This window comes from Leptonychotes weddellii, chromosome 10 (assembly GCF_054177405.1).
Source record: "Leptonychotes weddellii isolate Sample4059 chromosome 10, ASM5417740v2, whole genome shotgun sequence".
Classification (NCBI taxonomy): domain Eukaryota; kingdom Metazoa; phylum Chordata; class Mammalia; order Carnivora; family Phocidae; genus Leptonychotes; species Leptonychotes weddellii.
In genome coordinates this window covers 18,537,056-18,561,629 of record NC_138378.1, presented here as the reverse complement: position 1 = coordinate 18,561,629, position 24,574 = coordinate 18,537,056, and the positions used below count along the sequence as shown (strand labels likewise).

General features: G+C 40.7%; 1 protein-coding gene across 3 annotated transcripts in view; it reads left to right on the top strand.

The window, feature by feature from the left end:
• Positions 1 to 2,729: 2,729 nt before the first annotated feature.
• Positions 2,730 to 24,574, top strand: part of RALGAPB (Ral GTPase activating protein non-catalytic subunit beta) — an 84,918-nt gene continuing 63,073 nt past the window's right edge. For 2 of the 3 annotated variants that reach the window (XM_081832790.1, XM_081832789.1), the window contains exons 1-4: positions 2,730 to 2,997; positions 15,749 to 15,964; positions 18,948 to 19,150; positions 24,245 to 24,408. In XM_081832790.1, coding sequence (XP_081688916.1) covers positions 15,779 to 15,964; positions 18,948 to 19,150; positions 24,245 to 24,408 — 553 coding nt within the window. In that variant the 5' untranslated portion in view covers positions 2,730 to 2,997; positions 15,749 to 15,778. Of the gene's footprint in view, positions 2,998 to 15,748; positions 15,965 to 18,947; positions 19,151 to 24,244; positions 24,409 to 24,574 lie in introns of those variants that run through there. The other variant, XM_081832791.1, reaches the window with a different exon arrangement.

The following is a 24,574-nucleotide window of genomic DNA, read 5'->3' as shown; positions in this document are numbered from 1 at the left end:
ATACAAAGTGATATTCTGACATAACAGTTTCAGAGGAAGACACTCCCCCAATTTATTCTACTCTTCTAGTTAGAAATTATGATGTGTAACATGTTTGAATTGGGCACTGTGTTTGGAGAAACCATAAGGTTTCCCTCTGTGCAGCATTTCATGTTTCCTCAGTTTGTTGCACAGTCTGAAACACTTTCCTCACATGTTTCAAAGTGTTATGTTTAGTCTTTTTTCCCCCCACAGGTGTGCGTGTGTGTGTGTGTGTGTGTGTGTGTAGGTTATAACTTTATTCTTATGTTGGTTTAAGTGAAGCCCTCAAAAATTTTTAAAAAATGGTAAAGAAAAAGGTGCAGAAATGTATGACCTTTAAAGAATGACTCTTGGGGCATCTGGTTGGCTCAGTCAGTAGAGCATCTGACTCTTGATATCAGGGTCGTGAGTTCAAAGCCCCACATTGGGTGTGGAGCCTACTTAAAAAATAAAGAAAGAATGACTCTCTTGCATCTTTTCTCCACCAACCCCCACCAAATATTAAATCTTATCTTCCGACCAGTACAATAGTTCTTACACTTTGCATTTTATGTAAAAGCCATACTCTTTTTTTTAAAAGCCATACTCTTGACTTAAAATTATTTATTGCTTATATAATTTTTATTTGCATTATTCCATTGATATATTTTTCTATTAAAATATTTCAGTGTCTTGGGTTGGAATTGAACTTTTTTTTTGTTTTCCCATTAAAATTAATGGAAACATATATTCCTTAATTTAACAGCTTTCACTTAAGAGTCAGAATTTTCAGAAATGAATTGAAGTCACTAGGGGGGAACTAGATGCATTTTCGTTCTCTCCCTAAGAGCTTTCAGACAGCTTCCTAGTCCTGTGTCTGTCACTTTTCCAATTCCCACCATCTGTTGCTCTTTCATTCTGTCACCTTCATTATCAGCCCTTACCTGTCTGATATATTACAGATATTCAATATTATGTTAGAAATGAGTCTGGTTGAAAGTAACATATAACTCAACAAACTTTGGTCTAAAGATCTTCCCCGTCTCATAAAACAGGAAGGCAGTCCAGGGTTTGTGCAGCTGCTTCAATATGTCCTAAAGAACCAGGCTTCTGGGGTGTCTGGGTGGCTCCGTCCTTAAGTGTTTGCCTTCAGCTCAGGTCATGCTCCCAGGGTCCTGGGATCGAGCCCCGCATCAGCCTACTTGCTCCCCAGGAAGCCTGCTTCTCCCTCTCCTACTCCCCCTGCTTGTGTTCCTGCTTTCACTATCTCTCTGTCAAATAAATAAATAAAATCTTAAAAAAAAAAAAAAAAAGAGAACCAGGCTTCTTTTGTCTTTCTGTTCCACCTTCCTTAGCACAGTCCTCCTCATGGTCTCAAGATGACTGCAGCACCTCCAGGTGCTGTGCCTGAATTCCACGAGTGAAGTAAGGGAAAGGTGAAGGTCACCAATGTCTCCAAAGACTTCCTTTTTATTCTGGAAGGGAAGATCTCCCTTTGGACTTCGTTTGCATCCTATTGGCCAGAAACTTCGTTTTGTTACCACTCCTAGCTGTAAGGGAGGTTGGGAATGGTATGCTTTGCTTTCCAGTCTCTGTAATTCTGAAAGGCAAGGGATAAGTGGTTGGAAGAGATACTGAGTGATCCTCTTACAGTGTCTGTCACACTGTGTTTAATTGAAATGCATTGCTTTGATCCACAAAGTGTCCTGGGTATAGCCCCATTCCTGTCCTAGAACATTCTTACTCCTTGTTCCTCTTTCCTCTAACAACTTTCCTGGGGTGGAGCTGGGGGGGGGGGCGCGGCTGGCAAGGTCTTGAGGAAACACTCTTCTCTTTTATCCTTTTTATGAGAGTATCAGTTCATGGCCTCTTCTAACCGAAGGTAAGGAGGAGTCAGCATTTTCTCTGCTCTCTTTAGCCCTTTTCAGACAACCATGCCTTCAGCACTACTCAACACCCTGATCCCGTCTTCTCTAAATATCAAGGACAGTCTCAAAGCCGTGGCTTCCCTCTTCTTCTCTCAGCCCAAGTTTCCCCGTTTACACTCCCAAGGCACTTGAGCTGTACCTACTTAAGGGTATTTATTATTTTCTTCGTTGAGGCTGAAACCAAATTATTGAAAGTGGTAATGTTTACATAATCTATGGTGCATCATAGGTGCTCAAACCGTTATCTCCTGCTATTATTATCACTATTTATGTCTTCTCGCCTATGTCAGACTCAGCTCCTTAACCAGAGGCTCTGATGTCTGATTCATCTTTGTAGTCTGCTCCTGGCCTGGAATTGAGTATTTCTTACAGTTAATGCTATGCCCAGGTAATAAGGGAGCAGCGGGAAAAGGGCAACATTTCAAAGAAAGGGTGATGTAATGGTGGGATGTGAGAAACTTCTAGAACCTGGGTAGGAGCCAGAATCTTGCAGAGAAGCCCTTAACTCCGTCCGCACAGAAAACACGGAACTCTGGACTGATTCACAGGGATGCAGGTGGAGCACCCCCTCGGCAGTATTGAGACGAGGTAGTTGCAGCCGTCACTTCACTCCTCCCACTCCACTGGATCCGGAAAGGAAGGAGGGAATATGCCCCGCGCGGCGATCTGGGATTGCTGCGCACGCGCAGCTTCCGGCGCCGTGTCTCGGGAATTATTTGACGCCGCGGCTTCGGACCCGCAGAAGTCTCTGACCAGGCACGCCGCGCACGCGCGGTGGTCCACTCGGTTCGGGGAGTTATTTGACGCTGCCGCCCCTGGCAGTCGGAAGTTGCCAGAGCAGAGCTCAGCCGGCCGGCCTGACCGGCCTTCGTCGTCCCCCGGGCGCCCTCGGAGAGTCGCTGACGGGTGGACGGACCGACCGCCTGAGGACAGCCGGCCTGGGCAGCAAAAGAGCCGGCACTATGGCGCGGGTGGCGTGAGGCGGAAGGCCGAGCGCGGCCGGCGGCGGCGGCGGCGGCAGCGGCAGCGGCGCCCGCCCCAGCGATGCGGGCCCCGCCCGTCGCCTCAGGTAACCGGACGGCCCTCCCTGTCGCGGCCGGACCCTCCCCTTCCCTCCCCTCCGGGCGGTCCCGGAACGGCCAATTCTGTCTCTCGGGCCCGGGTGCCCCAAGGGCCCTGCCTTCGGAAGCACGTCTCTGCCTTTCTCGGGGACCCCCAGGGTCCGGTGGAGCCTGGCCCTGACTCGGGGCTTGGGGGGGGGCGGTGGTGGCGGGAGTCGGCGGCTTCTATCGGGTCTATTCCGACCGGGTCTAGCTCTTGGGAGCTGCCCGGGCCGGGCGATGCGCTCTCCTGGCAACCTGGGGGAGGGGGCGGGTCTGGAGCGGAGCTAGACAACTCCGGCGAGGAATTTGGTCCAGCAGAAGGGTTGCTTGAGTTGCTGCCGTCCAGTGGGGACGATGTTGCCCATTGCACAGTGACAGTCGGGTGAGGAAGAGTTAATAACGAGAATAAACAGCAGACCCTTGTTAAGCGCTCACTACACGCCAGCATTGTGCCAGGCCATTACGTTCACCACATCTAACTTCACAACAAGCCTGTAAGGTAGGATGGTTATCCCCATTTTACTGACGATGCAACTGAGGCTCTGAATGGTTTGGTGACTTACTTGCCCAAGGTCACATAGCTGGTAATTTGGACCCAGGCAGCCTGACTCCAGGTCAGTGGTTGTCCAACTTTGCTGCATGTTAAAGTCACCTGGAGCCCCTTTTAAAGATTCCTGAAGCTTAGGCCGCAGACCCAGACCGATTAAATCAGAATGTTTGGGGGAAGCGGGGGAGTCAGACGTCAGTATTTTTTAAGGCGCCCCATGTGATTCCAGTGTGTAGCAAACTTTGGGAACTGCTGGGGTGGGCAGTCTTGTATCTCAGAAGACGTTTCAGTGAGTCTGCAGTTTAAGTGTGTAGGAGAATCATCTGGGAGTTTGTTAAAAATTCGAGTTCCACTTGCAAAGATCGTATCTTTAGGCCCAGTGACTACCCCACTTTGAAAGCCACTTGGAGATGGAAAGTAACTTTCTCTGCAGGATTTCTGAGTTGCTGTACCTTTACAGTGTATGCATCTCATGTAAAACTGTTAGTTTCCAGTTTTCCTGGATATACAGTACTCACAGGTCTAGTGTCTTTAACTTCTGGGTCATCTTTGCATATGCTGTTCTTCTGCCTAGGCTATCCTCCATGCTTTGTCCCCACTCCACCCAAACGCATACACTTCTGCTCTCTCTTATACATGTGCACAGAGCTTTTTCTTCCAGTCTCTGCCTGCCTAACTCCCAACATGCCCTTAGGGATGCCTATGTCTGTGACACTCAACCACCTTGGGTCGTTCTTATATGCTCTTTAGCATCATCATAACGGAATTTACCAATTCTTTATCTATGTCCAGTAGAAGAGACAGAAATGCAACACATTTCTGTCTCTTCTACTGGATTATGAGCAACTTGAACTATTTTTTTTTTTTAATATTTATTTATTTGACAGAGAGACACAGCGAGAGAGGGAACACAAGCAGGGGGAGTGAGAGAGGGAGAAGCAGGCTTCCTGCCGAGCAGGGAGCCCGATGCGGGGCTCGATCCCAGGTCCCTGGGACCATGACCTGAGCCGAAGGCAGACGCTTAACGACTGAGCCACCCAGGCGCCCCTTGAACTATTTTTTTGATCTCTGTTCCGCCCAGTGTTTTGATATAGACTTATACAGCTTTTACTGATTGGCATGTTTGAGTCTCTTCTATGTCATAGACTTAATGCTGTAAACAGATTCTTCTCTATTTCCATTTTTGCAAGAGGTGTTTGGTAGTTCTTAGCCTATAGAGTTTTGTTCTTTTTGCTTAGAAACACTCTAGTTAGGTTCATTAATTTATCCATCCAGCAGTTGGACAAACACATTGAGTTCTCACACTGGCAAGGCACTATGTAGGATGATATGTAATCAACACTGGTTGATTTTTCTTAAAATCGGATTTTATCATAATCAGATACAATCAGTTCTGCAGTGGAGACCTTTAATTGTCCTTAGGCCTTTGCATATGTTCCCTACCTTGCTGTCCAAAATAGTGTTTAGTTGTCATTTACTAAATGTTACTGCCTTGTGGGTACTTGATAAATGCTAGTAGATGGAATTGGCTATTAGTAAGTAGTTCATCCTGTTCATTAGGAGAGATGACATAAGTAGTACTTATGTCGGAACAGACCCGACAGAAGATTAAAACCTTGATGTCAGAGGATTTGACAAACTTAGTATATATTTATTGTAAAATGCCCAAACTGCTATTGCCCAACATATTTACAGATTTTAAAGAAAGGCAGGCCAGTCATTCAGATTATATTTGTTCTTGGCTGGTCGTCAAACCATGTAAAGTTTATAAAAGGGAATGAGTGAATGAATATGTATGTGAAGGTCATTATGAAGAGGTTTTTGGACAATAAAGATCTTTTTTATAGCAGTTAAATATGGTGAAGTATGTGGACTAAATAAAAATATATACATTTTATAAAAGACATTCTTTACAGGATAAGGATTGTTATAGAAAGATTCTCTTGGTTCTGTTTTGGACTGTTTTGTCAATTTTTAGGCTAAGGGTAATAGAGAAACTGATGGGACAATTCTTGTTAAATTCAGATACTGAAGAAACTTGCCCTTGTTTCTCTCTGATCAGATATGGACAGAGTATCCAGTTCTGGCCTTGGCGCATGGAAGAAACTCAATCTTTAAGCCTGATGTTTTACTCTGTAGTTGATATCCAAAGTAAAGGTGAAATATTTCACATGTTCATTAAAGACCAAAAGTGGGTCCAATCAAGATAGCCTGAGACTTAGAAATGGATTCTGTTTAATTTGAGATATTCATCATTGTTAGCAGATGTGTTTTCTGACATGTGTAAAGACCTTTTGGGTAGAATACATGATTTCTTTTGGTACAAGATGATTAAAGTTTTAAAATTAAAGTACATGGAGTTTAATTCTAAGTGGTTAGAGGTGAAGAAAGACTACCCAAGACTACATGGTTGGGTTCTAGCACATCAAGGGCTAGAAAGCAGGTTCCTTCCTCTGCACGCAGTATTTCCTTCCACCTCCATGCCCCACGGGAGAGGATGTCTTGTTTGTTGTTATTTTGTGTTTGTGTGTGTGTGTGTGTATGTGTGTGTGTATGTGTGTGTGTGTTTTGGGGTTGGGGAAATGACAGAGTAGTCTGCTATGTTTGAGATACTCAATTAGATGTATAGTGAATGCTTGGTGTGTGACATGTACTTTATATATTGAGGATACCAAGATAAATAAGACACAGACTCTGTCCTCAAGGAGTCTGTAGTCTAGTTAGAGTTGTAATAAAAATAGAAGTATAGTATCTAAGGCAGCTCTGCTGGGTAGAATTTTCTGCAGTGATGGAGCTATTCTGTATCTGCGCTGTCCAATATGGTAGCCCCTAGCCACATGTGAGTACTGAGCACTGGAAAGGTGACTAGTGTAAATGAGGAACTGAATTTCTAATTTAAATGTAAGTAGTTATATGTGGATATGGCTACTGTATTGGACAGAGCAGGCATAAAAGGCATAAAAGATGAGAAGTGTGGTGGTGCTGGTGGGGGGCGGGCAGGGTATTCATAGTATTCCTGCTTTTTTTTTTTTTTTTTAAACAGACTAGCAGAAACTACCTATTTACCCTTTTAGGGAGGAATGTCTGTCTTTCTTGTGATTCAGGTGTTTGATAGGATCCCCAACAGAATCTGGTGTATAGGTGAATACATTCCTTTCTGATGAAACTTGATTGATATTTGCCTTGTAGGGTCAATGGGACTACAACAGAAATGTGAACTATAATCCTTTTGTCTTTATTCGTCATAAAGTTATATGGGTGACCTTGAGAGCAATGTGTGCTTTAAAATCCAGCATGGTTCATTTATTTACTCAGTGTTTTGGCACCCTGTGTCCTATTTTTCCTAAGAGAAACAAGGCATGCCTGATAATGTTTACCTTGCCTTTGTACATCTTAAAGTATGTTGACTTAATGTCACTTTATTTGATCCTTCCCCTGAGTTACTTTAGGTAGGTACTGCAGGTGTTCTCCCTGTTTTGCACAAGAGGGAACTATGACAAAGAAATGCCAAGTGACTTGTCCAAGGTCATAATGATGAGGTATGGAGTCAGAACAAAAGGGAAGAGCACTGGACTTTGGAGCAAAAGGTGGAGTTTCTTGTCCCAGCTCTACTGTCACTTGATGTGACTCTGAGCAAGTTATAGCCTTTTTTGTTTCCTCACCTAGTGTGTCCAGTACCTTTGTCTTACTGAACTTTTTAGGCTTGTTATTGGAATAAAATGAAATAACATGTGAAAGCTCTTTCAAAATGATCAGTTTTACAAAGGTACATTGTTATCAGGCAATGTTTTTCTCTTGTTTGATGCTGACTTCAAAACTCACCATGTCAGTTAATCATGTTGAATACTGCAGTACTCTGGTGTTGTCATAGATTTGTCTTCCTCACTATGAAACCTTCCCTTGGGCAGCCATCGTGTCCTGTTTATATCTGCATACCTATACCTAGGACAATACCTGATACATAGCAGGTGTGTAATAAATTTGTTTCATGAAATAACTGATGTCTGGATTTACTTTATGAAGTTTTAAAAAAATTTTTCTCTGTAATTAGACTTGAAGCTTCTTGGGAACAGGGATTTTATTTATTCACTGTTATTATTCCCTATAAATATTGATTGAGTCAGTTGATGTAATTAATGTCTGGCTGTGGTCTCAGTGCATTTACCACTGCCACCATATCGATCATTTTGGTAATTTGTCAATTAGACCAAACCTTCATATTACTCTGCGGGTAGTACCTACAAACCATAAGCTGTTACCAGCACACGGTCACCTGATGATAGAAACCTCCAGGGAAATTACCTAGAAAATGGACACATAGAGTTGGGAAGAAATTAAGTGATCTGCAGGGGAGCATTGTCATCATCATCTCCTTCCTCCTGTCATATTTACTTCTGGAGACTTCTCTGCTAGTAGCTCAGGGTGCTAGCTGACTGAGCCTATCTGGGGAGGATCCTTAACTTAGCAGTCAGAGCCCTTAATTATCTAACTTCAGTTATGTCTTCTTTTCTCACTGCAGTGCCTGGGCCTCCCTGCCTCGTCCTCATCCTTCCCTCCCTCCCCCTCCTCAGTATATTAGCTACACTGGAGTTTACTTTTCTATTGTCCCTTCAGCCTGTCTTGGACACTTAGACGAAATTCTAGTTTCTGTTGTATCATTTCTATGATAAAGTTAATATTCTCTCATTCTCTGCCCCAGTTTTTACTGAATTAATTATAAATCTCCAATCCTAGCATTCATACTCTTTCAAAATTGGTCACCGTTTATCTTTGAAATCTTATCCCTTCTACATACAGCTTTTTTTTCTGCCACTCTAGGTTTTTAGTTTCTGGTGCTGTTTGTTGCTACTTGAAGCAAGCGCCCTTCCTCGTATATTTTTCTTTTCTACCCGCCTCTTTTTACTCTCACTCTTATTCAGTTAATTTTCTTATCTCTGTTAAAATCGTAACCTTCCTTCAATACCCCATTCATTCTTCCCTGATCTTATCCTGTTGTTTTCCAGCTCAGCCCTTCTTTCAGTCAAAAGTAATCTTTTGTCCTCTGAACTTCCACGATGTCTTTCGGATAGCTTACCATAATATGTTTAGTTAATATCCATCATCTCCTATAGATACATAAAAAGAAAAAAATATTTTCCTAATGATGAGAACTCTTAGGATCTGCTCTCCTAACAGCTTTCCTGTATGTCCTATAGCAGTGTTAACTTTAGTCATCATGTTGTACATCATATCCCTAGTGTTCATTTATCTTGTAACTGGAAGTTTGTGCCTTTTGACCACCTTCCTCCAATTTCCCCTCCCCAAAGCCCCCATCACTGGTAACCACAAATCTGATTTCTTTTTCTAATTTTGGTGGGGTTTTTTTTGTTTGTTTGTTTTTAAGATGCCACATATAAGTGAGATCATACAGTATTTGTCTTTCTCTGTTTAGTTTCACATAGCATAATGCCTTCACGGTCCATCCATGTTGTTGAAATGGTAGAATTTTCTTGTTTCTTTATGGCTAAGTAATATTCCATTATACACACACACCCCCCCCACAACTTCTTTATCCATTCATCCATCAGTGGACACTTAGGTTGTTTCCATGTATTAACGTTGCTATGAACGTGGGGGTGCAGATATCTTTTTGAATTAGCATTTTCATTTCCTTTGGATATATTCCCAGAAATGGAATTGCTGGATCATATGCTAGTTCTTTTTTAATTTTTTGAGGAGACTTCATACCTTTTTCTGTAGTGGCTGTACCAGTTTACAATTCCACCAACCGTGTACAAGGGTCCCCTTTTCTCCACATCCATGCCAGCATTTATTGTATCTTTTTGACGATGGCCATTTTAACAGGCATGAGGTAAAATCTCATTTTGGTTTCAATTTGCATTTCCCTAATGACTAATGATGTTGAGCACCTTTTCATGTACTTGTTGTCCATTCATATATGTTCTTTGGAAAAATGTCTGTTCAGATCCTTTGCCCATTTTTAATTGGATTATTTGGGGGTTTTTTGCTATTGAGTTGTATGAGTTCTTTGTGTGTTTTGGTTATTAACCCCTTATCAGATACATGGTTTGCAAGTATTTTTTCCCATTCAGTAGGTTGTCTTTTCACTTTGTTGATGGTTTCTTTTGCTGTGCAAAACCTTCTCAGTTTGATGTGGTTCCATTTATTTTTCATTTTGTTGCTTGTGCTTTAGGTATGATTTCCAAAAAATCCATTATCAAGACCCATGTCAAGGAACCTTTTTCCTATGTTTTCTTCTAGGAGTTTCATGTCTTACAATTAAGTCTAATCCATTTTGAGTTCATTTTTGTGAATGGTGTAAGATAGGGGTTGTTTCATTTTTTTTTACATGTGACTATCCAATTTTCCTAGCACCATTTATTGAAGAGACTTTCTTTTCTTGTATATTTGACATTTTGAAATAAGGGCTACAGAAGTGTGTATGTAGTTCTTGTGATTGTGTTCCCGATAGCAGTGTGTGCTATCAGCAGCTCAGATACCACCAGTGGCATGGCCTTCGGTGATGTGATTTTTGTGAAATGGTCAACAATTTTTTTTAACAATTCTTGATATGGTAAGGTTCTAAACATAAAAGGTCCAGTCTTTTCGCAGTTTACACAATTGCATTACTGGAAAATTCAGTGTATATTAAAATAGCACAAAATATTTTTTATTTTTGTATAAAATGGAGTTACATTTCTAGGTTTAGACAGTTAAGGACAGAATGATTTTCTGGCAGACATTTGATAGTCATGTGAAAAGTAGCATAATTGTTCCTGGTGCAGGACTGTCTCCTGCATTGCAGGATGTCTAGATTTCCTGCCTCTGCCCATAAATACCAATAGCACACCCCAATCATTGTGTTAACCAGAAGTGCACTTAATATTTCTAAAATGCCCTCTAGGCGGCAGTTCTTCTGTATTGAAAACCATTGACTTAAATTCTTGAGTGTGTCTTGTTGGCCTTATCTCCTAATCAGAATTGAGTTTTATCACTTGTTTTGCTAGTTTAATAGGTACAAAACAATATCTTTGTTGCTTTGCTTTGTTTTTTTTATTCATGTTTGTTTCCAGTGTTATTTTCTCTTCATTGTTTTATTTAATTTGCCTGTAATTATAACACATCTTTGTCTTAATACTTTTTGTCTGTATATTTTGTTAAAATTTAGCATGTTTTTTTCTGTTACATACATTTTAATAGTTAAGTTAAACTTTTTCACTGTATCTTTTCTATACCTTTCTCCTTTACACGTTTCATTTTCTTACATTTAATTATTTAAAAATACATTTAAAGAATTAAAATTTCTTACATTTAAGTTTTTAAGAATTTAAGAGCTATTAAACCTGTTTTGATTGGTCTTTCACAGTATTGTTGTTGTTTTTAAAGAATAATACTGTCTTTTTTCAGAATTGGGAGGGATAGCAGCTGTTTCTTAAAAATGCTTATTCCCAGGTCCCAATGTAGACCTATACAGAATTTCAGTTTCTAGTGATAGGGCCTGGAGATACGCAGCAGCACCACCACCACCCCTGCCCCACCCCTCCATGATTCTTACGTGTGCAATGGAGTTTGAAAGCTAACTTTTCTTTTTTTATTTTTTTTGAAACCGTTTTTATCCTCCAATAGTGTGTTGTCTGGAATGCATGCTAAATATTAATTAAATATTCTTTAGATATTTGGAAACCATCTAACTACTTTTTAAAAAACTAATAGTATAGGGGCACCTGGGTGGCTCAGTTGGTTGAGCATCTGCCTTTGGCTCAGGTCATGATCTGGGAGTCCTGGAATCAAGCCCCGCGTTGGGCTCCCTGCTCATTGGGGAGTCTGCTTCTCCCTCTGATCCTCCCCCTTCTCGGGCTCTCTCTCTCACTCTTTCTCTCAAACAATAAATAAAATCTTAAAAAAAATTAATAGCATAAAACAAATGGACATGTTCCAATTTTATTTGTGTGTGGCATGCAAAATTTGGACATCTCAGTGGAATAAAGGGAACTTTCTAATGTCTTCCTGTTTCCCACTGGTAAACCTTAACATTCTGAAACATTTATTTACTATCTACTGCATGCTAGGAATTACTCAAAGATTTAGGAAGTGAGGTTTCCATTCAGAAAAGGTTGATACCCTTATGGCGAAGATATCTTTACACGGCTAACAAATAAGTTAATGTGAAGCTTGATATGACCAGCCTGAAATACGCACATGGAGGAGGGGTGATTTGAGGAGTGTAGAAAAGCCTTACCAAAGGGAGGACATTTGTGCTATTCCTCGAAGGAGTAGTACTTCATAAAGTGGATCAAGGTGGGGTGTGGCAGTGCAATCAGTGGGAGTAGCTCGAGCAGAAAAACCTTGTTGGGTTTGAGTGATCTGTCAGTAGTCCTTTTGGCCATAACTGCAGGGAAGGGTACGCGTGTTGGAAAGTGTCAGTAGAAGATGAGGCTGGGAAGGTGGAATAATCAATCTTAATTAGATTCCTAGCAAGGTTTTGTTTATTTTTTTAATTGTATAAAATCATCTTAAATTTTATATAGAAGAATACATATATAATAATTTGCTCTGAGAACAGCCAATGAAGTTTTGAAAAAGAATAGGGGAGGTGGAGGGGGCTTCCTTTTCAGATCTTAAAACATTGTATAAAGCCACTGAATTTAAATCATTATGGCATTGGTATGGGAATAGATAAATAGTTGAATGGAACAGATTCATAAGTAGATTCCTTTATAAATGAGGATTTAGTATATGACAAATTGGTGTTTCAGTTTGGTGGGAAAGGATGTATTTTTAATAGACGATGATGGCACAATTGACTGTACATGTACAAGAAAATAAATTTCCTACACCACTTACAGAGAAGTGAATTCCAGATGAATATAAAACTTAAGTGTGAAGAAATAAGCAGTTGTTTTGCAGGAAATCTGGGAGACTACATAAACACTTTAGGGTTACATTTTCACACTTTTGGACCTAGTCCCATAATAAATATATTTTACACTGTGACCCAGAAATATGCATTTATGAAAAGTGAAACAAGTTTCACAGAATATTGCTTACCTTACTATGTGTGATGCCTTTATTGTATATCTTATTCCATGTAATTAAAAACAAAAGTGTTACCCATTACATTTATTTCATGACCCACAGTTTGAAAAACACTGATAGAGGAGATGAGAGGCAGAAACCACCTAAGCCATACTCAAGCTGCAAAATGGAAATATGTGACTAGAACAATGAAATTTCACTTCATACCTATCAAACTGGCAAAGAAAGAAAGAAAAAAGCAAGCAATTCCTGGCAGGAGAAGGGGAGTGAGAGGAGGGAAAGGCTCGCATCCATTCCTAATGTAGATGGAAGTTGTTACAGCTTTTTTTGGGAAGCAATCTGGCAAGACCTATTAACAATAAAAACAAATGCCCTTTGATCCAATAGTTTCATTCTTGGGAACTTGTTCCATAGAAATTAAAAGGCCAGTGTTTATATGAACAAACATGTTTATTGCATCATTTCCTGGTGACAAAAAATGGGAACTGAAATACACATCATTAGGAGACTGGTTGAATAAGTTATACCACACCCATGCCATGGAATGTTACACAGTCATTAAAAAGAATCTATTATTAGTTGGAAGGATGTTCATGAGGCATTGTTGAATGGAAAAAAAAAACAGAGAAAAGTATACAATGCCTATCTATGCAAGTATGTATATTATTTTAACATGATTGAGTTAGGGTAGAGAAACACAAGAGGAAATGTTAGGTTGTCAACATGGATTATCTATCTAGGGAAGTGAATTATTTGGACAGGACATGAAGCCAAATAAAATGAAAAAGGTAAAAAAAAAACTACACTAAAACAAAACAAAAGTCCCTGCGGTATAATATTCTTGTGCATTTACGTAAGAGACTATTTATGGTGTGTATATGTGTATTATACTGTGTATGCACTGTATGTATATGTATGCATATATGTTGACTAGAAGAGGTGAGAAAAAAATGTGTGGCGTGGGAATATAAATTGTCACCTGATGGGGATGGCTCCCTATCAGAACTTTCCCTTTTTCCCCTTCCATTATTTTGGGAGGGCTGGGGAGGGCACCAGAATATCCTTGGGGAAATTCCTTATAAACCCAAGGAAACTGAGGGAATCTTAATAGTCGAATCCACCCTTCCTTCACATTGTAGGTACCTTGTTAGATGCTGGCCCATCTCTCTTGCCTTCCCATTTTCAGGGCCTTTTTGTCCAGAGGAGGACATCAGATCTCATAGGGTACCGAAAGGTACCAGGGTCCAGAGTCCATCAGATTCCCAAAGAGGATGAGAAGTTTGAGCAGGGTTGGGGGTGGGAGGTATGCAAGAGGGGAAGAGAAGGTGGTAGGTTCCTCTGTATGGAAATGTGAAAGAAATGTAGTTTGGGACCAGTCTGTGAATGACTTTGACTTTCGTGCTGAGGAGTTTCATTGTCGTTCTGCAGGCCTATAATTCTCAAATGCCATATCCTCTTGAAAAATACTGATACTTGTTGAGCTGGAATGAGGTTTTTTTAAGATAAAATTGAATAATGCTAGTCTTTCCCAGTGTGAAGAAAAATTAGCTTAAGGGATAGAACTTTTTATTTTTTTTTTTTTAAAGATTTTATTTATTTGCGAGAGAGAGAATGAGAGACAGAGAGCATGAGAGGGAGGAGGGTCAGAGGGAGAAGCAGACTCCCTGCTGAGCAGGGAGCCCGATGTGGGACTCGATCCCGGGACTCCAGGGTCATGACCTGAGCCGAAGGCAGTCGCTTAACCAACTGAGCCACCCAGGCGCCCAAGGGATAGAACTTTTTAAAGATTAAGTGTACCCATGTATTTTGCTTAAACTCTGCTGGCTGGGCATACAGATTTCAGAACAAGTAGAAGTTGGAAGTTAACAGAAATTAATTGGAAAGAGCTAACCATCCTTGATTCTCTTCATGAGCATGGTGTTTATGATTGTAACATTTACATTGTATTCATACAGATATGTTTTCTGTGGCTGAAAGTTTTTCATTTGTATGGTAGACATAGATCATTTCATGGAGAATATACAGCACAGGGTGAAGCAGTACATGCATGGAGAATGTATAGGTTAGGGACAAGGTAGTACATGCCATGGTTAAGAGAATGGTCCCTGGAACCCAACAGATATGGATTCAAACCCAGCTCCACCATGTTATAGCTCTGAAGCCTCAGGTAAGTAGCAAACCTCTCTGTCTCAGCTTTTTCATCTGTGGAATAGAGATAACGTTCATTAATATTCATTGAGTTGGGTTTTTTTTCAAGATTTATTTATCTTTAGGCGGGGAGAGAGAGAGCGAGAGCGTGCATGCATACACACACACACACAAGTGGGGGGAGGGGCAGAGGGAAAAGGAGGGAGAGAATCCCAAGCTTACTCCCTGCTGAGCGTGGAGCCTGATGTGGGGCTGGATCCCAAGACCTGAGCTGAAACCAAAAGTCGGGACGCTCAGCCGACTGAGCCATCCAGGCACTCCTATTCATTGAGTTGTTTTGATGATTGCATGAGTAGCACGTAGTAAATGCTCAGTGAGTGGAGCTCTTAATATATTTTCTGAAGAACACCGTGACTTCCAGTCTACACTGTTATTAGAAATTTGTGTGTCACTGCTGCAGGGAATGAAATAGTCTCAAAGAATTTTATGTCTGATTTGAGGACATTGATGGGAAATTGCAGGGGTATGTTTCTAGCATGTAATAGGTACTTGGAAACTATTGACTGAAAAATCTGGATCTTGGAGTAAACTCTTTGTCTTCCTTTCCTACTTAGGGCGCTTCATTCTGCTATCTTTTTCTATCCTGGAACATAGAATGAGGAGGGCTCCCTCTTGCTATGAGTACCAAATCAGATAATTTTATCCCCCTGCACAGTGGCGTCTGTCCCAGTTCCATTCCAGGGCTTCTGCGGCTCTTTTGGGGAGGTGCTTAGACAGCTGCTTCCCAGGATCTGCCTTCCTACCTGATCTTGCCATGAGGTTGTTTTAGGACATTCTCAAAACATTTAGATGTATTTTTTTCTCAGTCTACTTGGCAGTGTGTTCGTAGCTGCTTTATCTTACTGTGTAGGGTAAATCTGTGTTTTACTTATTTTTATTAATTTGCAACAGTGTAATTTAACAGTAATTCTGTTTTGTCTTTTCAGGTGCCATTTGGATAGTCCTTTAGCGGCACGATGTACTCTGAGTGGAGGTCACTGCATTTGGTGATTCAGAATGATCAGGGCCACACGAGTGTGCTGCACAGCTATCCAGAGAGCGTTGGGCGAGAGGTGGCAAATGCAGTGGTCCATCCCCTTGGGCAGGCCTTAGGTACCCCTTCAGTGGCTGGTAGTGAGAGTTTATTAAAAACTGACAAAGAAGTAAGTGTTTCTTCCTTTCATTCTACTGTGTGAAAACATAATTTTGTTACTGAAGAATTTATTTGACATTGTCCTTTTAATGGGTTTCTGTCCAATGCAGTACAACTTTTTAAAATTTTGACCTTTGTTTGGGTTGAAGGTTGGGACTGAGAGTTTGTGGGGGTCAAGGAATAGGTTGTACCATTGTGCTGCTGGCTCCTTACTAGCCAGACCCAACTCTCTACTTGAGCTGTGTGCCCAAGACAGAGGCTTAAGTGTCAGGCCCTTGCCTCTAAGCTCTGGGCCCAATTTTCAGATTTTTATTCAGAGGTGTGTTTGGAAGGTCTTCATTGCTACTCCAGTATGGCCTATAACTGAAGGCCTGTCTTGTGTCAAGTTTTCAGGCTTCACATATGCACTGAACTTGAGGCCCTCCTGTGTCTCCATGTCTGCCTATCCTTACCTGACTCTCAGATTTAAGAGTGCTGCAGAGCAGCTAAGCGCATATGGCTGTGAGCCCAAGTGGTTGGAATGGGGGTTGTGTTTGCTGTCCCTAAAGATAAGGGCTCCTAGAGTGGCTTGGCCTGGAGGTGGTCCTCTGGTCTTGGGTTCAGGTGACTGGGCTGAAGTGAAGTTTTCAGGGGCAGGTCATGAAGGGACCCTGATAATGGAGGGATACAGGAATTTGCTAGTGTGATGTCTGGCTAAGATACGGGATTAGAACTTTGTCTCTGTACTTGAGGAATACAGCCTTCAGACTTAGGGTTAACTTATTTTCCAGACCCACTTTTTCTCCCCCTTACTTTTTGATTTCTTTCTGGTGAAGGAGAGATTAGACCTAATCTACATGGAAGACTGGATACAAGACTAAAGCTTATAGCTCTAAAGGCAGTTTATTTACCCTCCACAGGCCATGGGTTGCTGGAGGATGAAGCCTCTCAGTCTGAGGAGCGTTTTTCTCTCTTCAGAGTACCTTAGCAGAGACTTACCCTGAGGTCCAGCGCTTGGCCTGGTGCACTCTCCTCCTGGTGGGTCTGTAATTATCTCCTGGGAAGAGAGGGCACATAAGTGGATAGAGGTGCTGTGCTGCACTCTTGTTCGTTCTCCTTCCCCACCCTTAAAAAGATACGAGAGAATAGTCCTTGAATCCAGTGTCCTCTAGAATTATACAATTGAACTATTATGGAGATATCACCAGAGATATTTTCTCCTTTGTCTTTTCATCTGACAATTACGGACTTGCAGTCCCTTTTAAAATCCTTTCTTATGCGTGGTTAAATTCCTCCCACCCTCCTATATTTGTCCCAGCTTCACTGTGGTGTTACAGCCTTTAAAGTTTATCACTGTTGCGGATAATATTGTATTATATTATCTATGTTACATTGTTGTTACATAATTTTACCCTTAGTCTTTGTAGTTGTTTTTGAGCTTAAAATTTTCTCTACATGTATTTATCTTATTAGATTCAACTTTTGTTTTAAACTGCTAAAGTCTTTTTGAATCCTGAATTTCTATCTAACAAGTTAGCTGTCCATTTTAGCTTTGTGATATCTACAGATGGTCAGCCTATAATCTGTTTTTCTGTCTTTTCCTAAGTTACAAATCTCAGCAGGGCCTTTGGCATGCCACTGGGCACCTTCTTCAAAATGATCTTCGTGCATTAACCCACTGTGTTCTCTCATCTTGTGTCTCAACCACTTATAAAAACAGCTATTCTACTTTCCTCTGGGCCATAGGTCTCCATCCTGTCCAAAGGATATCCTGCATCTGACCACATTTCTTGCTAAAACCCAGGTCCGCCTAGCCAGACAAGGCTATTGATAGTATGGTGAGAGTAGCTTCAGATGTCTAGCTGGAAGACTAGGGCCCAAGTTTTCAGTTTTACCATTTCCACACCAGTGACTTGGGCCAAATTGCTTAATCTTCCTAAGTGTCATTTTTCTTATCTATAAAGTGACGATAGTGTACCCTCTCACACAGGGTTATTTTGATGGTTAGATGATATTTATGAAAGTTGCTTTGTAAATTGCCAGGGTTATGCAATTGTCCACTGCCTTCATAGTAACCTTGTTAGTAAAGGAATGAAGCTTGTCTGGCATGACTTGTTCTTTTTGAGTAGGCTGGTTCCTAGTGATCATGCTTCCTTTTTGTAAGTGCTCATTGATCATCTGCTTAGTAATTTTGTCCCACAGTTTCGTCTGGCATTCACTGAAACTTTCCAGTCTACAGTATCTGGAATATTGTTTCATCCTCTTTTGTAAATTATGCTATTTTCCCTTTCTGCTCATATCGTATTCATTCTTCATGACTGCAGGCAATGGTTTGGCAGTTTCTTAAGCAAGTTCTCTCAGCCTCTATGATGTAATGCAGATGGGTCAAGAGGCTAGCACTCATTTAGTGCAGCTAAGTGCCTTGTTAAGATCTTACCCAGCTTAAGTCCCTTCTCACTTGTGTTTGTTCTTACCTTCCCATGTTAATTATTTTCTTTGGCAGAAAAAGTCACAGAATAAGAGTTGAGCAGTTAATATTCCTTCCTGTTGCTTGTTAATGTTGCATAATCTGGAAATGGAATATGATTGAATTTATGTATATGATTTCCTAAATGACACACATACCTGTATACAAATTAAAAGAAGAAATATAGCTAAAATTTTCTATTTCTGTGCCTCCAGCCTCTAGGGAAAATCAAGATGGCCCGTAATTGCTTTTTATTTCACATAGCAAACAATAATAATGTCTAATGGGTAAAAGCCAACATGGGCTTAATATTTAGAAATAAATAATTTATTTTCTTCTTAAATATTTTGCTTAGGAAATGTTGTCTGAGTATATTTTATCCATGGAAAGTGCATTCTTGAGAATAAATCTGATGATACATAGTTGAGATGAATATACTGTCACTTGAGAGGTTTTTGGTAATAAAAGAGGTAAATATTTTAAATCAGTCTACTGAAATATAGTAGGGATGTGTGATAATTCTGTATGTATATTTTCTTTTGTTTAGGTGAAATGGACAATGGAAGTAATTTGCTATGGACTGACCCTTCCATTGGATGGAGAGACTGTAAAATATTGTGTTGATGTATATACAGACTGGATTATGGCTCTAGTATTGCCGAAAGATTCTATTCCATTGCCAGTTATTAAAGAGCCTAATCTATATGTTCAAAGTATACTAAAACACCTGCAAAATCTTTTTGTACCAAGGTAAGCTATACCTGTCTGTCTGGCCTGTTATCAGGATCATAATAAAATATTCATAAATGTTACTTTTTTGTATTAATAGGAGCTGATTTCATTGTTAGTCTTTTGAAAAGTAACTTTCATTACTGTTCAAAGAATGTATTAATATGAATGATAAGAGAGATGGGCTTATATAATGTTTACTAAGTTTTTTTTTTTTTTCTTTAAGATTTTATTTTTTGACAGACAGTGAGAGAGGGAACTCAAGCAGGGGGAGTGGGAGAGGGAGAAGCAGGCTTCCTGCTGAGCAGGGAGCCTGATGCAGGCTCGATCCCAGGACCCTGGGACCATGAACTGAGCTGAAGGCAGACGCTTAACGACTGAGCCACCCAGGTGCCCCTTACTAAGTGTTTTTAACAAGTATGTGTTCACTAAAGGCTTTTGGTTTCCTTTCTAAGATCTGATAGCTGTTAGATATTAAACTGCTATGACACCTTTCCCCTCCATTCAAAAAACATACTTTTGCCTATCATAATTCTTTTCTAGGCACCTAAGTGTTCACCTTAAAATGAATCTTTCCTATGAGAGAATGAAGACATTGAAGTAAGCAGACTTGAAATTATGGGCAAATTCATAGTAGGCCAAAAGATTATGTTAACAGTTTGTTACTGATTTTTTTTCTCCTGTCTTCTAAGACAAAGATCTTAAATATCATAATATGTGATAAGTACCTTATTTGGGCTTAAAATTTTTTTTCCAGGGGCGCCTGGGTGGCTCAGTCAGTTAAGTGTCAGGCTTCAGCTCAGGTCACGATCTCAGGGTCCTGGGATCAAGCCCGCTCGGCAGGGAGTCTGTTTCTCCCTCTCCCCTGCTTGTGCTTTCCCCATGTTGCACTCTCTCTCTCAGATAAATAAATCTTAAAAAAATTTTTTTTCCCAGTTCTAAAAGATTGTATGTCATTGTAAAGAGTTTGGGAAATAGAGAAAATAATGGAGAAGAAAGCATTAATTAGTTTCTTATCCAATCACGAGGATTTCCTTTAAGAAAAACCTGTCTTTAGCGATTTCTTAATATCTTTGAAAGAGGCAAAGAGGCTTCCTTTTGGAAAAGTTCTTGTTACAGCTTTTTCTTTATCAGCTGGTGAGGGACTTTGAATCATCCAAAAACTACTCTATAAATTTTAACTTTTTAAATTTAGAAGGAAGTTTACTTTGGGGGCACCTGGCTGGCTCAGTTGGTAGAGCATGCAACTCTTGATCTCAGGGTCGTGAGTTCGAGCCCCGCATGTGGCATAGAGTATACTTAAAAAAATTATTTTTTAAAAATTTTATTTATTTATTAGTGAGTGAGAGAGAGTGAGAGAGAGCATGAGCAGAGGGGAGGGGCAGAGGGAGAGGGACAAGCAGACTCCCCACTGAGCAGGGAGCCTAGCTCAGGACTGGATTCCAGGATCCCGGGATCATGACCTAAGTTGAAGGCAGACGCTTAACTGACTGAGCCACCTAGGTGTCCCCCCCAAAAAAATTTTTTTTAAAGAGTTTTAGAAGATTACTTTGTAAAATTTGAATTTAAAAAAAATCTCATTGAGGGGCACCTGGGTGGCTCTGTCGTTGGGCATCTGCCTTCAGCTTGGGTCATGATCCCAGGGTCCTGGGATTGGGCCCCACATCAGGCTCCCTGCTCTGCGGGAAGCCTGCTTCTCCCTCTCCCACTCCCCCTGCTTGTGTTCCCTTTCTCGCTGTGTCTCTCTCCGTCAAATAAATAAATAAAATCTTTAAAAAAAAAAAAATCTCATTGAGAACTGTGATGTGTAGGATCAAATATAAACTCCTTGCCTTGTGTGAAATGCTGGCTATAATCTAGCCAGATTATCTGCTGCTAATTCTGCATGAGCCCTGCTCATTGGTCAGACTCATAAATTATACATTCCCTTAAGACTCCTTAATGATTTTCCACATCTTCACCTGCCCTTTTGTCTTTTTCTTCCTCTTCTCCCTCTCCTAGTTGTCCACATCTCACTTTTGTTGGTTCATCTTAAATCCTGCCTTATAAAAAGAAGCCTTACTTGACCATCCTGACCCACAGTGATCATACCTTTTCTGAACCAGTGTGTTACTTCCTGTGTCACTCTTTTATGTCTTCACTGTTTTATTGTTTATCTTTTAAAATGTGTGTGTCTCATTTCCCCAGCTAACCATCTGGAAGGCAAGAATTAGGTTGTACATATTTTGGGCTTCCACAGTACCTGGTGCAGTCCTTACATTACTTTAGGTGTGAATTAAATATTAGTTGCTTATTTATTGATTTCAAATAGAAGTAGTAATAGGAAGTAGTTGGCCATGATTAGCATATTATTTGTGTCTAAGCAGGCTCTTCTAAAATGGTGTAATAGTTTTAATGCTTTTGTCACTCCATGTAGGAGACTAATTTACTGACCTTTTTCCTTGGGCATGGGACAGTTTGATGAGTAGTATTGTCACTGTGTTTCTTTCCTTTTTGTACTCTTACCACCTCTCCGTGCTCAATTCATTTGTATTGATAAAAAATATCAATGGCATTTGAGTTAATTGGGCTTTTGCTTTTTTTCCCTTTTGAGAACATGAGTACCTTGTTCATTAGCTTGTTTTCTCAAGAGTGTGTGTGCATTCTTTGGAGAGGATATTGAACTGAGTACTAGAGTTCTCCTGGCCAACAGTGTCTTAGGGAGCTGAATATTTTCAGTGCTAAGTATTGGGAGGTATGATCTCCTCTCCCTTTATTGGAAGTATCAGGGTTGGTTTTTTTTTTTAATTCAGATCACAAAATTGTCATCAAGTTTACTTAGTTGTTTTTATAAAAAGTGACACTCAGAAGAAACTTTTTACCACTTTGCTAGAGATAAGTCAGGGGTAACCTTTCTCTTTTTGCCTATCAGTTTTTTTGTTTGTTTGTTTGTTTTTTAAAGATTTTATTTATTCATTTATTTGAGAGAGTGATAGAGAGAGAGCACATGAGAGGGGGGAAGGTCACAGGGAGAAGCAGACTCCCCGCCGAGCAGGGAGCCCGATGCGGGACTCGATCCTGGGACTCCAGGATCATGACCTGAGCCGAAGGCAGTCGCTTAACCAACTGAGCCACCCAGGCGCCCGCCTATCAGTTTGATCTCCTTTTTATTTGCATAATGGAATGAAGAGTGAATCATCTTTTAAAATCGATTAGGGTTTTCATTGCTCAAATATAATGTAGTTTAAAAAATAATATTCTTCTAAAGCAGTGGTTGGCAAACTTTTTTGATAAAGACCCAGATAGTAAATTTGTGGGCTATATGGTGTCCTAACTACTCAACTCTGCTGATGTAGAGAAAGCAGCCATAGATAATGTATAAATGAATGAGCATGGCAGTGTTCCAATAAAATTTCAACAAAAACAGGTGGTAGTCCAGATTTGACCCATGGGCTATAGTTCACCAGCCCTTGTTCTAAGAACAGTTTTTCTGAAGATCATAAGTTCTTTTTGAAAATGTTGGGGGGGCACCTGGGTGGCTCAGTTGTTAAGCGTCTGCCTTTGGCTCAGGTCATTGGGAAAGGAAAATCTCTGGTGTGTAGACCTTTCTGTTTATTTTTTAGTAAAGATGATCCTTTTTCTCTTAGCTTTAGAAACTTGGACACTGCTCCTAAATTTAGGTCTTCGTAGTGAGGCTACAGTTACCTACAGAGCAGATGTTTCCTTTTGTACTAGCAGACAGGTACCTGGAAATAGTGGGTAGGCCTAGGTTACTGGCTTGGAGTCTTATCAGTAGCTTGGAAGAGTGTCAACCCCAGAGCTATTCTTATTTCTTATTCTGGACTTCTTGTATGGCTAGATGAGATTTGGGGCTATTACATAGTTTTGTACTGTTCTTCATGTAGCCAGAGCAACAGACACAAACTTGAGACTCATGGCTTCACATGAGCTGGATTCACTGCCAGCTGAACATGGGACGTCTCCCTGCTCTTTGGGGGTCTTTGTCTTTCCTAGGTGAATGTCTCATTTTACTCTTGGTAGGACTTCTTTAGGAAAAACTTACTGGTGTCATTTGTTTGCAACTTTAGGGTAAGTGTCTGGTTTTCTGGGCCATGGCCCAGAATCTGAGAATCTTCTATCCTCAGGTTGGGGCGGGAGTGGTAAGGCCACTCACTTCATTTTCTGGATTTTTTGAGGAAGCTCTGTTTTATCAGTTCTTTGTGATGTAAGTCATAATATAGAAACTTGTCCTCGAGATTTATTTCAGTAATATTAGTTACTTGTCTTAGGTTTCACATAGGAGGTCTGGAGGCCAACTCACCACTCATTTATGCAGTGAGTTTCCTACTATTCTCAAAATTCTCAGGTGGTCCACTTTGGAAAGTAGGGATAAGGGGCTGGGGCTTGGACCTCTTTCTTCAACTCTAGCTCCAATACTTTGATCTATTTTATTCTCTTGAGAAAAAATGGTCCTGTGGACTAAAGAGAGTTATAAAACTTTTTTCTAGGGTATCTTGGGAACCATTGGAACCCCCATCTTAGGTTAAGTTGCCTTTTTTATTAGAACAGCAGTAGCAGGGTGCTCATTTCTGAGGCAGTTGCCTCCATACCTCATCAGTTTCAGGGACCTGTGAGGATATTCCATTGGGTCTATAGGCTCTTCTCTAGCAGACATTAGCTTCAAAGGAACTGTGACCACCATAAATTCACATTCTAAATTCTCGTGAATGTGTGTTTAAAAAATGTTAAAAAGAATACGAAGGCCATTCTGCTTCATTGTGAGCAACAGAAGGGGCTGTGGGTATTTACTCATTCACTCAGCAGAAAATGGTGTGCCTGTTATGTGTCAGGCACATTTTAGACTTAGAAAATCCAGAGGTGAAGCTTACATTCTACTGTTCCCCCCGTCCCCAGGAGCTTTTCAAGCTCTCATAGAAATGGTAGGTTGAGATCCCAGAATGCCAAACTGTATGGTGGCAAAATATCTTTGAAATGAAGAGGCTGCACCTTGTCCTGTCCTCTGATGCTCTTAGGGAGTGTCATTGGACCATTGCTTGCTGTGTCCGTAAGTCGCCTGTCCTCAAGCCTTTGCTTTTTCTCCTCAAGGCTTGTCAGTGATATGTCTGTCTTCTTCAGACAGGAACAGGGCTCCAGTCAGATCCGACTATGCTTACAGGTCCTGAGAGCCATTCAGAAACTGGCCCGTGAGTCATCCATCATGGCACGAGAAACGTGGGAAGTCTTACTGTTGTTTCTTCTGCAGATTAATGACATACTTCTAGCCCCACCAACTGTTCAAGGTCTGTTTATGTTTTTTCTAATTTATTTCTGAGCTCTGGATGCAGTTCACTTTAAACTCAATGAGTAGTAGACTCATTAGGGATTTACAATTTGGCATGACATTTGACAAACCAAGGTTAACAGGTCTTAGAATGGAAGCCCTGAAGTTATTTTACTTTCAGTGAT